Source organism: Acinonyx jubatus, chromosome B2, assembly GCF_027475565.1.
Source record: "Acinonyx jubatus isolate Ajub_Pintada_27869175 chromosome B2, VMU_Ajub_asm_v1.0, whole genome shotgun sequence".
NCBI lineage: Eukaryota > Metazoa > Chordata > Mammalia > Carnivora > Felidae > Acinonyx > Acinonyx jubatus.
In genome coordinates, this window is record NC_069385.1 from 97,378,525 (window position 1) to 97,393,188 (window position 14,664).

General features: G+C 35.5%; 1 protein-coding gene across 1 annotated transcript in view; it reads left to right on the forward strand.

Annotated features, from left to right (window-relative positions):
* The window catches only part of BMP5 (bone morphogenetic protein 5), a 114,627-nt gene that overhangs the window by 68,489 nt on the left and 31,474 nt on the right, over window positions 1-14,664 (forward strand). The window contains exon 3 of the mRNA XM_015070141.3: window positions 8,767-8,915. Within this exon, the coding sequence (XP_014925627.1) occupies window positions 8,767-8,915 (149 nt within the window). The remainder of the gene's footprint in view (window positions 1-8,766; window positions 8,916-14,664) is intronic.

A 14,664-nucleotide genomic window follows, 5' to 3' on the forward strand; every position in this document is an offset into this window, starting at 1 on the left:
TGAAACCTGGGAGGATAAGCTCAAACTCCAAAGACATTGGGGAACCATTCTAATTCTCAGAAATGCCAACTTCAGTGATGTGGGTGACCTGCAGGGGTAGCTGGTGAACTTCACTGTGAGCTCCACATACCTCTTGCTCAGGATGTGCAGAAGGTGAAGGGGGTGATCTGGAAGGAGGAATTGTGGGTCAGGATTTGGAGAAACTGATGTTGCTGATATCCAGAGGAAGCTCGAAGAGCTGTAGGCCCAGCTGTTCCCCACAACAAGGTGAGCCAGCTGATCAGCGACAATGCATGTGAGCAGGAGGAGAGAGTCTGGCACTCTACCAAACTTCCAAGCCTAAACTTGGCTGCTGCTTTGCTTCTACTCCTGCACAAACTTCTTATATGGCTCACTGTAACACAGAACCAAACAGGGAAGAGAGTTCTGCGAGTCTGGGTTTCAGTGGAGCTGATTTGACAAAGTATGAAGCCGTAGCAGTCCATCTTTGTTGAATTGGCACAAACATACATTTTATAACCATCCACACTTTCCAAAAAATATAAGAGTAAAATCATTCTCTGCTTTTTTATCCATCTTTGGATGTTGTTCATTCCTTTTCTAGCTGGGTCATATTGCCCCTTTGATATCCTGTCACTTCAATATGAAATATAAGGTTAGCTACTATCAAAACTACCTAAACTATACGGTAGGCAGAGGGGGAAGGGAAAAAAAAAGAATTGGTTAATATGTGTACAAATACATTAATATCAAAATAAGAAAGTAATACTCATACCGATTACAACCTTCACTTCTACAACTGGTCACATGGTTGAGGCAGGTATTTATAACTTCCTTCTTCTGTTATGTAATCTTTACACTTTTGTTTTCCCTAAGCACTACTGCTGGTCATTGTTCCTTGCCTAGTGAAGTAAACAAAACATTCATTCTTGAAGTGTCTGGGCTATTAGCGGTAATGCCTGCATTCAGCTGTAGTTTTCCATTGACCTTTATCACTGGACATGGGAATACTAAGAGGTAATATCATATATTTCGGATATTCTCCTTTTCCACACTGTGGTAGCATCAACGTGGTTTCCTTTTGACATTAAGGATCAATTAACCCACAGACTAAAGCAGCCCTTTCTCAACTTGTTGATTCACTGGCATGAGGAGTCCAAAGTGACCCCAGGCTGTCTCGATGTCTAATTTAATGGACCACTGCTAAGGCTACCAATGGTACCATTCCACTCTTGGGAACTAAGAGCTCTGGACCAACAGAGCCCAACATTTTGGTGCCAAGCAGCAAAATTTTCACTAGCTGAATCAGGAAGAGTGAGGAGAAGAGCCACTCCTGTTTCTACCCCTTGATTTCTAGAGCCAGGAGAGAGGGCTATGAGAGAAATAGTCTTACATCGGTTGCTGGTTAGAGCATACAAAGCTTCCTGAGGATATTAGTCCATTTGCACAAGATACTGACGAACAACTGGTGGCACAACTGAGTCTCCAAACAGGCCATTCCATCATCTTGCCAGGCCATCTGCTGCAAGGTGATGGGACACATGGTGAGACTAGAGAATTCCATGACATGAGCCACTCTGCTCTTCATTTGCTGTTAAATCAACTTTTTGATCAGAAGCAGCATTAAAATTCCATGACAGTTAATAAGGCATTCTATAAGTGCATGGGTAGTGATTTTGGCAGAAACCTTATGGGCAGAGAAGGAAAATATATATTCAGAATGCCTATTCCAGTGAGGACAAGTACTGCCGTCCTGTGATGTAAGTGCTTCAATCTAATTGACCAAACACAAGGTAGCTGTCTAATCCCTCTGGACAATGATACTATAAGGATTTAGAGTAGGGATTTGACCTTATGCAATTGTGGAAGATAGTTAAACAGTCTAAGTAAGGCTGTTGCTCCGCATTTGGTGCTGAGCCTGAGGTCCTCAGGAAAGACTAGAAGAAAAGATGGGTGTGAGTTGGGAAAAAGAAGGGCAAAGTAGAACCTGTGAGGTTGGTCTCATAACCATGAGGACAACCAAATTGGAACCTATCTTCAAGGTTCAATTTCGATGATGCAGATTATTTCCTAGCTACCAAATCTTTCCTCATAGATGTGTCCAGATGCCTGATGCTGGATTCAGAGGAACTGAATAAGGAGATTTCAATGGGATCTGCAGCTGCCCCACACCAATAAGGTGAACCAGCAAATCTCAACAGTATGCCTAAGCTGTAATAACACTTGATCATACAAAAGTCTTCCAAGCATAAACATGGTTACTGCCTCACTTTTACTTTCCAAATATTAACCAAATTTCTTTTATGGGCAACCCAGGTCCAGAACCTTATAGGATAGCTGCAGTTGAGTTAAACTGATGTTGTATAAAACCTACACTAGGAGTCAATGAATGTTAAATTGAAAGAATGAATAAATGAATGGCTGGGTAAATAGATTTGCAAAATGTCTCAGGTCACTCCTTGGCCCCAATTCTACCATCTTGTTTTAGGGTGGTGGCTCAGCTCAACCTTTTAGTATTCCAATTCAAATCCAGTGATCTTCCTGTAGGACAGCAGTCAAAGTATAGTTTGGGACTAAAGGGAGCTGCCATGATATATGAGAAATTGTTCTGAAAATGAAGTATGGATGAACCTGGGAACTGGTCCTCCAACTGCCTGAGTAATCATAGGACTAGTTTGATTGCCTTTTAAATTTTCTCATCAATAAAATAACAATTCAGCTAAGTAATTTATATCTCACTTAGTTCCAGTACTCTTTGGTACGTTTTGGTTACCTTCAGAGGTAGAATCCCAGACTAGCTGATTTCACATCAGGCATTCTTGGTCATAATTTTTATTTTAGTTTCATAATGAGAATACTCTCATTATTCAACTATTTAGACAGTAGAAAGTAGAGGAAGTTAACATTTCACACATTTAAAACTACATGCATAGTGTGCTACTATGCACATGTTTGGATACTTATATGGGCGTACTTATATGCCTGATTATAAAGAGAACACATAATCATGATATGATCCTATAAAAATGATAACTGCTTTACCCAAGTAAAAGATCCAAAATATTAGAGGGAGAAACTGAATATTTATATAATGTATTTGTTTATAAACACAGATATATAATCAATGCAGTTAAATAATACCATAAATAATTATGCACATATATTTTAGTCATATTGTAGAAAATATTCTTTAGTATAGCAATAGTCCTTGTTTCACTCTCAAAATATATATGTGAAAACTTTCAAACTTTTTACATGCATGTTTGACATCATATCTATCACCGTAGCCATATTTCGAGTCATATATCACAGTATTACAAACCACATCATCTTCAGGTCCATCTCTGTTGTTTGAAAAACAACATTTTTTGAATCTGTGTTTGATGCTGTCATTGGAAATACTATGTTATCAAAAGCACCGGTATGTACGTGGTTTTTGTTATTGTTTGTTTTTAGACTTTTCTTTTTTTTTAATTTTTTTTTAACGTTTATTTATTTTTGAGACAGAGAGAGACAGAGTATGAACGAGGGAGGGTCAGAGAGAGGGCGACACAGAATCTGAAGCAGGCTCCAGGCTCCAAGCTGTCAGCACAGAGCCCAGCTTGGGGCTCGAACTCATGAACTGCGAGATCATGACCTGAGCTGAAGTCGGCCACTTAACCGACTGAGCCACCCAGGCGCCTGTTTTTAGACTTTTCTACATGGATGAATGATATATCCACAATGCAGCTTCTGACTCTATGCTTCTATATATGTGATTTTTAAGAGAGTGACTTAACAAAGACAGCCAATAATTGGATTTTCAAGACAACACACCCAGGAAGAATTACTAAATTTCTTTAGGTCTTCTCCTTCTCTGCCTCCTTATCGCCTCCCCATCCCCACCCCACCCCATTCTACTCCCGCCTTTACTTCTTCCTCCTTTCTGCTTTAGTGGTAACCAAACATCTCTAAGCATCCACAAATAACATTGATTCAGGTTACTTGATGCTAATGTGTCTCCCCAAGTAATACTTTCCCAGACTTCACAGGTCAAAATTAAGCAATTTAGAGCCATCTCTGTTATGACACTGCATGTAAAAACTCACATATAGTTTGCTTCTCATTTAGATATTCAGATCATATTACATTTCCGTCTTTATAGAATCTTTTAAGGCAGGAGTCACCATACTATATTTTAAACATTGTGGAAATTGAGGCTGAGGAACCCCTTAATTGTTCAAGCTCTGTCTGATCCCCAAATCCTTTTTTTTCATTACATTACACTAATAGTTATATCATAATGATAAAATTAAGCTTTAGTTTCATCTGTTGTCATATAATGAAATGCATAGCCTCAGTTTTCTCATCCCATCCATCTAAATTTTCAGATGAGTTGTAAGAATGATGACAATTCAAAGTTTGCTGAATTTTGGCCCCTGCTGCTCAGTCTATAGTGAACTACCTACCCTCCTGGTATTTTGAGACTCCCAAGGCACATTTGCAAAACTCTTTCCTTTCTCAGTAAAATAAAAAGCACCCTTGTAAATCCGCATCTACAGCCCACCGATTTCCCATGACTAGACATGTTTAAACCTCTGGTCATGATTAAAGTAAAATCTGCTCCAATGTGTTTGTACGGAGCTATAAATGTATCTACATATGTGCATATGATTCTTCACCTTTGAGTAACTATTTTTAATAACTTTATTAAAGTTTTTAAAGAGGTCTGCATGCATGTTGCAAATCCTTTTTCTGTTAAATATACCTGTATTTAACAATTGCATGATGACTTCATTTAGCTGTATAAGAAATTATTATGCTTATTTATATCATAGTCTAGACAAATAATCAATTCTATCTGAAAAAAATACAAATTTTAGCAATTTTCAATTATTTTCATCAATATACATTTACTTTCATATATTTGTTTTTGAAAATATTTCAGTGTTGATAATTGCTATAGCATAAATAAACATAGAAGATTCACATCCAGAATAATTTATGCCTTACAAAATACTTTAAAATAGTGTTATGGGCTCAATTGTGCCCCCTTTTCTCCGCTAATTCGTATATCAAAGTCTGAGTTTCTAGCACCTCAGAATGTGACCTTATTTAGAGATAGGGTCTTTGAAGAGATAAATAAATTAAAATGAGCCAATTAGGGTTGCCTTATAAAGAGAGGAAATTTGACACAGCCACATACACAGAGGTAAGATGATAGGAAGACACAAAAAGATGGCCATCTACAACACAAGGATTCAGGCCTAGAACAGATCCTTCCCTCACAGCCCTCAAAAGAACCCTACTGACATCTGACATCTTGATTTGGACTTGCAGCCCCCAGAACTGTGAGACTATAAATTTCTGTTAAGCCACCAGTCTATGGTACTTTTTTTTTAAGTTTTTTTTTTTTAAAGTTTATTTACTTGAGAGAGAGAGAGAGAGAGAGAGAGAGAGAGAGAGCATGAGCGAGGAAGAGGCAGAGAGAGAGAGAGAATCCCATGATGGAGCTCAAACTCATGAATTGTGAGATCATGACCTGAACTGAAATCAAGAGTCAGATACCTAACCAACTGAGTCACCCAGGTGCCCTTATGGTACTTTGTTATGGCAACCTTAGGAACTAACACTAGCATTCTGAAATAATTGCTTATATACATCTATGTAAATGGACTTTATTGACTTTGCTAGAATGCAGATTTTATTTTTGGTTTCATTATTATAATTGTAAAAAATATACAAGAATTCTATTATGGACTTATTTCTTCTACAAATAAATATATTTTCTTACACATATATTTTCTCTCTACCATATTCCTTTTAAATGAATTAATATTTTCAAATATCTTTTATTAGACATTTTGAGAATTTCTATAAAAACATCAGGTGAAAATAGTAAGATGAGGCAACTTTTACAAGTTTATTTTATATTATTCATAGGACATGGTTATTATTTCTAGTCTTTCCAATGATGTAAGTTCCATTTTTTAGTGGAGTAATTTTATACTTCAAAAGAAATCACATCTAATTTTCTATAGAACGAGTGGGAATTTATTTTTAAGAGACTGTTATGAAAGGTACTACATCAGTGAAAATTGCAGAATTGTTACCATTGCATTGATTAGTAATAGACTTGATTTTTCCAAAGCATATTCTGTTGCCCATAGGTAATGCAGAAGAGTTTCTATAAAAGGACTGAGGAGAAATTAAAACATACAATTTATCAGTCAAAAATAAAATAGCTTTGAATATGAATAGGAAATCATGGAGCTTATGAAAGCAATGGAAATGTCATAACTTCAGGGGGAGGTGACTAGAAATGGATGGATTTTTCAAGCCATACTATCTGCCTAAATTTACCCTCTAATGAATTGCAAGTTGCATCTCTGAAATTCGTATATTTAAGGCTTGATTGAATCCTCTGGCTGGTGTGTTTTCTAAATATGTGCATTAAAACTGAAACCATTTTCCTCGCAGTCATGCTTGAAAATTTGGGGACTTGAGCATGGATATTTTGGGAATTTTTTTTTTTCTGGAAAAATAGCATAATTTAAAAATAAAAGAAAATATTACCTGAGTAACTACCTAAAGACCTTTGTTAATTAGTGGTGATTGCTCTCAAATTTTACCTCTTTGTTCTTTTTTGTTTGTTTGTTTTTCAAGTGTCTGTTTATATCATACCAAGGGATGACACTAAAAGCTTTGCGGAGTTTAGTAGAACATGTATACTGTATTTCAAATGAAAGCAGTTTTGACAGCAGGGTGGCGCTTAAGTATTTCCCAAGCTGCAGGGCGACTCCTTCTGTTTAAGAGCTAATAATGTGATTAAACTAATTCTAATATTACAGTCTCAAAGACACTTATCAAATATGTCAAGAATTTAACGATAAATTGTATTTTCTTGGATTCTGTTTACTTGGTGAGTTTTCCAAGTTAGGAAGAAGAGGGACAATTTGATTGATCCCTTCCCACTAAGAATATAATGGGTCCTTAAAATTCAAGTGGGAACTAATTGTATATTTTCACTGTATTGTAGTATATGCTTGTCATATGTCTCTGATATCTCAAACTGAGCCCGATTTTGGACATGAAAAGGTGTCTGGAACCCTCCTTTGGTAAACATTATGATTAAAATTGTGAAGGAGAGGGGTGCCTGGGTGGCTCAATCCATTGAGCATCTGACTTCAGCTCAGCTCATGTTCTCACAGTCCATGAGTTCGAGCCCCATGTCAGGCTCTACCCCGACAGCTCAGAGCCTGGAGCCTGCTTCAGATTCTGTGTCTCCTTCTCTCTCTGCCCCTCCCCCATTCACCCTGTATCTTTCTCTCTCAAAAATAAAATAAAAACATAAAACATTTTTAAAAAATTAAAAAAATAAAATTGTGAAGGAGGATGAGAGTTGTATAGTCGGAGTAGTATAGATGGATGATTTAAATAATCATAATGCATTTATTTTAACTTTTTTAGGTTAATGAAAGGATGTGAATAAATCAAGTTGAAATAAAGAAATGAAGATGTAGCTTCCAAAACATTAAGAATCTTCACTTCTGTTAAAAATAAATTTTCAATTATAATATTTTTTAAGAAATAATATATACATGATTTGGTTTTATTCAAAATTTGCTTTTTACATTTTCTAAGCCATTTTCTAAGTGTCTTGTGTGATGCAGATAGATGGCAAATACAGTAGAACAGTATTTAACATAGCTGATTATGACATAGTTTTGACTTTCCTCATACAAATAATGTCCTTAAGCAGAATCAGCACAGTATAAAAGGTCATAAAAGTGCATAATAGTCTATTTCTATTCTGCTTTGAAGAAGTTTTAATGCTTTTCCCTTCACCTACCTGACCTTCAATTTCATCAATATGAAAGAGCTATTGTCAAGATGACATGTTGGAAATTTGTAACATTTAGCTCCGAGGCTGCCATTAGTAAGGAAATAATAAATAAAGCAATCGCTATAATTCAACAAATATTTATGCATTTGGAAATTGAATGCTAAAATTAATCTTGATAAATGTCAATCACTGTGGAGATCATTCTAAAACAACAAGTTCATAATTATCACCGCAGGGGTCTTATGCATGCAGAGGATGTTAAAGCAAGTCAGGGTGCATCTGCTGCTCAATCCATTGAATTCACTTTTAATCAAATAGTGTGGTCTGAGACCCTCTCTTGGCCTTTGGTACCCATAAAATAATTGCATAATTAAAATGGAATGAAATAAACAAAATAAAAATATATTGTAAAAATGGGAAAACATATACTAAAAAATGAATAAAAAAGAAAAACGTCCCCCAAACAGATGCTTGCATCACCTGCCTGTGCTCCATTCTTTTAACAAGCCACATTCATCACCCAAATTAGAGTAGCTACTTTCATCTCCATTTCCATTCAATTTAATCCTTGCTAGTGTGAACTTGCCAATGATGGCTATGTACAGATAGTGGTTTCAGGGAACACTGATTACCAGAGACCAAATCTAGACCACAAAGCCTGTTTGTAAAGGCAAGTGAAGAGCAGGAAAATGGAAATTACTTTCAGATATTACTAATCTGCACCAGATTTGGGTTGGGGGCCCAACAATAAAAGGTTCTGTGTCTTATTTACCCGTCACTTGAGTCACTTGTTCCCCTTGTGCTTTAATTATCTTTTGTTATTTCTTTTAAGTTTTGTTATTTTAAAGAGTGCTTTTGGAATGTTTTCACTTAAGTATAGGAAATGATGATTTTCGTTCACACTTTTAACTTTTTTTTGTTGTTGTTCTTTTTCTCCCTAGGGATGCAGATCTGTTCCTGTTAGACACAAGAAAGACCCAAGCTTTAGATGTGGGTTGGCTTGTCTTTGATATCACTGTGACCAGCAATCATTGGGTAATTAATCCACAGAATAATTTGGGTTTACAGCTCTGTGCAGAAACAGGAGATGGTAAGCAATGAATTTCAATATTTTTCATGGGGCTAGTTCTGACACACTGAGAGTTACAACTTTGTACACAATTTAACCAAGATATGTTTTATACCTACGTTGTGCAAGGTAGCACCCGCCATAGGATAGTGCAATACATCAATTGGTTAATTGATTTATAAACATATTTACTCAACACACATTTATTTTCAGCCTCTGTGGTGGGGATAAGGGGTAAAGAAGAATTATGTAGTGGTCCTGGCTCTGAAAGAGTTTTTAATCTAGTCTTGAAGAACTGTATGCAAACAAATAGCACTACCATAACAACACCAAAAGAAAGCTATATACAAAATGCTATGGATCTATGTCTTGATTATGATGGTAGTTATACACCTATATAGTTTATAAGAATTTATAGAACTGTACATTGAAATGAACACTACTGTATGTAAAAAATATCTCAAAACTTGACTAAAAATAACAAAGACATACACATATACATAAAAGTGCTAGGGAAACAGGCAAAGGAGCTACCAATAATACAGGGGAGAAAAGAGGCACGAAATACTGCAGAAAATAACATCGTTTGGTTTTAACATATTCCAATATTTGGTCAAAGACAACACCTCCAGGGTCATCTGTTGAGTTGGGGGTGGGAGGGGATCGGTAGGAAAGGTTTATTTTGAAGAAGCTCCAGAAGTTTTTTTATGCTCACCAGTGCTCATTGACCAACTGTATGGCATGTGCTTGGCTAGATGCTAGACGTAAAATGGTATATTTAGAAATATACCAAGTGGGCTACATTGTGCCTCACACCCTGTGAATGTTAGGGCCAGGCCCAGGGAGGGTAATTTATAAAAGGATGATTAATTAGAGGGTGCACCTTATTTAAGTTTTACTCTTTTAGTTTTCTGCAGGATCAGTCAGTAGACACATTCACCCTAGAGGCTGCCCTACTCATTCCTCTTTGCTGTATTACACTACAGCCTTGCTCAAAACATACAGTTATAAGTAAAAGTTGGGTCTGATTTGGGTCTCTTTTAAAGGGGTTCATCGCTATAAGCATTAGGACTTCACAGTGACATTGTGTTACCTATATAACCAGATTCATAGCTGAAGAATACTATAACCAATGCTGGTTCCCCAAGGATTGTGTATATGAAATTAGACTGACAGATACAAACCAAATATATTACCAAGTTCATCCTCAGATCTTGATCTAGTAATAGAGTTATTGAAGTTCTTAGTGTTACTGAAGTGTTTCAGGCATTTTCCCACCAAATCTAGGCTTTTCATAGATTTTAATGGCAGCACTGAATGAAAATTTTTTAAACAATTCAAATATTTTGAAGTATAGGTTATTTTTCAATTATGGCTTTGCGATTAGCATTGAGGATTTGCAGAGTTCAAGCATTATGAATGTAGACTGAGAAAGTATGCATTTAAATAATCTTCCAAGAATTCTTACACTGTCAAACTACTGTACATTTATGGTCAGAAATGTGACTGGGAAATCAGCACTGTGGGGGTGAGCAGTCATTTCTTCCCTGGTATGTGGCCCAAACAAGAAAAATTAAATTAGTGGTATGTGCTTCTCCTAGTCTTCTCCTAAGGGAGATGCTTGAAATGTCTAACTAAATAATTCAAGAGATCTATGAAATATGATCAGCCTCTTTCTTTTTCATTCCCTACCCATTTGCACCCCACTTGAAAATTCTGAAATTTCTCTCTTTTTTTTTCACTCTTTCTTCTGTATTGGATCTCTCTGCTTTACTATCTATGTGATTTGGCTTCTGTCTTGCTTTCAACTTACGTTTTTCTCGCCAAGAACTACTTTATATTTTGTAGTTTCCTCCCACTCCTTGATTTATTTCTCCTATATGTTAGGGTAATTTTACTTTAAATTTATGTTGTATTATTTAATAATAGGGGAAGATTGTTTTGAGCCTAAAATAAATTAATATTTCATTTTTTTCAAAGGTTTCCAAGTCCGTTATTTAAGACTTAGGTTATATACAGCCTTTGTTGCTTTTCTTTATCTCTGTAATACTGTCCAATATTAAAATATGAAAATGGTTAAATGTGCTAGGCAAACTGGCTTTGTGCCTTTAAGCAATACTTAAAACAGATTTTAACCAGAGCTAGAGCATATTTGGCCTTCAGAAAGCAAATGGCCCTCCTGGTCCCTTAGTTTTATTAACTGTGACCTTATGGAGAATATACTTGTGACATTTCTCTATAAATATGAATAACCAGATGCTTCAGCTTATTATTGCTTCATTCATTACTACTGCTGATGTGCTCAATGTGATATTGTGATATTGCTTCAAACAGAGCAAACCATTTTTAATTTACAGTAATGGGTTCTGAAAACATTTACTTCTACTTCTCAGCAAAAGTAATTGGCAGTCATGATTGGATGATACTCAGATGATTTCCAATGATTTGTTGATTACCCACTTATTCATTTGTTTGGCATAAACTTATTGAGTATCTATACATGAAAGACAATATGTTCAAGGGCAATATAATCTGGGAGACAGATATATGTGGCTAATTTTAGAAAGGATAAAGCATTCTAAATGCTAAAAATAGTAGCACAATCAAGACACTACAGGAAAATGGAAGAGAGAGAGTTAACTCCAAACAAGTCAGAGCCAGAAGGACAGTGGTTCAGGTGACTTTTAAGCCAGGTCAGTTCAATAAGATTTCAAGAAATGGAGATGAGAAGAGAGGGAACTGTGGGCGTATGTGGAGTGGTGGAAGGGAGAATTCATTCCTAGATGAGGAAACAAGGTGAGTTAATGAATAGAATGGCAAATCGCATGGTATAGTCTGGAAAAAGTCAATAGCTCAGAGTTGGCCAGAACAACAATCATGTATGAAATATGACTGCAAATGCTATTAGGAAAGTGATTTGGAGACAAATCATGGAAGGAAAATGAAATCTCACTTATGTATAGTATATTCTTGTTGCTTGATCACACGTCATAAAAGAACCAGACTTGCTGCTTTAGTCAATCACAGCAACACCATCGTATGAATGTTGGTTTCATGAGGTCATAGGATGTATATTTCACCTTCACAGTTGTACCCTCTGTGCTTGGTACAATGAGGCTTGTGGGTAGGTATTAAAAATGTGTCTTGAATGATCACTGAATGAGTTTGTGATTTAAAAGACTTTTATACACCATCTGCCACTGAACATGTTACTCTTAAGAAGACATTCCAAACTATAACTTTTGGGTGATTATTAACCAAGTCAGTCTGGTGTAACACAGGAGCAGAGTTTTGTACCCAACTCACAGTACAGTAGTTAAAGCAGTTTCAGTCATAAAGTGAGGAGAAAACCAGTGATGTATATTATTAAATTTTGATTATCTTTCTCCTGCAAAAAGAGAAAAAAAGGTAAAGACGCCCATATATTTTGGAAGTCAAAAGACTGCTGAAATCAAAACTAGCATTATGATTCCTCAGAGGAACTGTGAAAAATATGTCAGTTTATGAAATATTCTTTTTAGAAATTTGACAAATGAACTGCCATCGATTTGGCAGGAGACTTTAAGAATATTCCATTGATTTTTTTTCATACAGAATAATTCCCTGAACTCCACACATTTGTTTCATCAAAATTAAGCAAACATATGAGCAGGCAAACAAAAAAGAAACACTGCTGCTTCTTAATGGTCTAATCTAGAGATTCCAGACATGGATCCACTTGTGTAAAATCACTTTCAAAGTTCTCAAGCATTCTCTCATGGTGGTTAATAGATTTCTGTGATAAGATAGTCTCTCTTTATTAACAGCAAATGAGTGGGCTTAGGTCTGTCTTATAATTTATTGTAAGATTTTTAGCTCACCAAGTTATAAAAACACATTAATCATCTGAATTATTAGGTCTTTATTAAAATTGTTAATAAACCTATGGTACCATTATTCTTTACACATATATACATACAGGGCTTATTACACAGATAGCAATTTAGCTGAGCTTTAAATACTAAGTGTTTCCCCCCAAACACTACAATTTCCCACTGTTTGATGCTTTATATAGTTTAAACCTTCCAAGTACATTAATCCTTTTTTCAAACTTGGGTTTATAGAGATGGAAAAACAAAGAGAGTATTTTTGGGTTCATTAGAATGTCTTTAAAAAATCCTATGTTTTCAGACATTTTAGGTTTGGCAATACTCAGAATGAATTTTGCCAATGACTTTTTTTTCTTTCTATTCAAACCCACTTATACGTCAAAGAAAATTCAATCCGTATGTTTCTGATTCATTTGTATTCAAGTCATCAAAATGTTGTTTTGTCAGAGTACTGTTTAATGTCCCAGAAACATTACAAAGTTCTTTTTTTAATAAGACTCTAATATCCATTTTTCTTCAAATGAAGTTGTGGCATAATTTCCAAGCATATCAAGGTAAAAATTCAGATTTAAAGACAGATTTCAATGTTTCACTGAATTTTGTAGCCAATTCAAGAAAACAAACTTCAGAGGTATTAACTATGAAATAAAATTCCATTATGATTGATGCTTAAATATAAGATAGAGAAACATAGTTATTACTACAGATAACATACAATTTAAAGTTTGTATACTTAATTTTTTCATACTTAATTGACATAAGAAGGATAAAGAAATAGAATAAATAACTCCATTCCAGATATATAAATTCTAAGAAGAAATTATTAGGAAAACTAGATTCATATCTTAGCTCTGTTTGGGGCACCTGGGTGGCTCAGTCGGTAAAGCGTCCGATTTCAGCTCAGGTCATGATCTGTTGGTTTGTGAGTTGAGCCCCGCGTCAGGCTCCATGCTGACAGCTCAGAGCCTGGAGCCTGCTTCAAATTCTGTGTTTCCCCTATCTCTGCCCCTCCCATGCTCACGATCTGTCTCTGTCTCTCAATAATAAATAAATGTTAAAAAAATTTAAAAAAAGAATATAATGGAAACAAGTTTTTGTCCCTTAATAGGCTTACCCATATAGGGATAATTGATTAAAGGCTAGCCTATATTACCATTAGAAACAATTTCCAAACCAAAGATGCCTCAGTATAAATTACTAGTATTTGACTTCATAAACCTATTAGCATCAAGATGTCTTCTTACAAAGAAGGTAGAATTAGAAGCAGTATTTTAATGTTCAAAGAACATGTGGCTAAAGAAATATTGATGGTCTTTGCTAAAGGGTTTTTCTGAACATGTCATGCTGATATTTATAGCACATTGCATAAAATTCCCACTCTATAAATGCCATTTTCTATAAAATAATCAGAAAATGGAAGATACCATATGAATTCATTGGAAGAACATCAGAGAAGACCTTCCTGAAAATGAAGGAAGGAAACAAACCATTGTAAATGTTCCTCCTCCTCAGATTATAATCTGACCCATGCTGGTCAGCAGCTGTCTATTTCTCAGACATTGTAAAGGAGTAAAATTGGAGCATTTTTTCTGCTTGTTAGTGCACAAGGGTTTTCTCTGTTGTATTTTTAGAAGTCACACATATCAGAGCTTTTCTAAAGACACAATTTAATCTTCTATTATTTTCACCAACATTGTGCAAATTAAAAAAAAAAGTCAACTTTAGTTATCAGTACTATTATCTTGAAAGTGAGTATTTTTGAACTTTTATTACCCAGGGTTCCTACTCATGGGTTTTTGTTACTGTTCACTCCTGGGAATTAACAGCTACTCCATCTACATTAATGATAGGGAATGGAATTACTCATTTTTTGTCTACAGCCATGAGGTCTGTGTTAATTG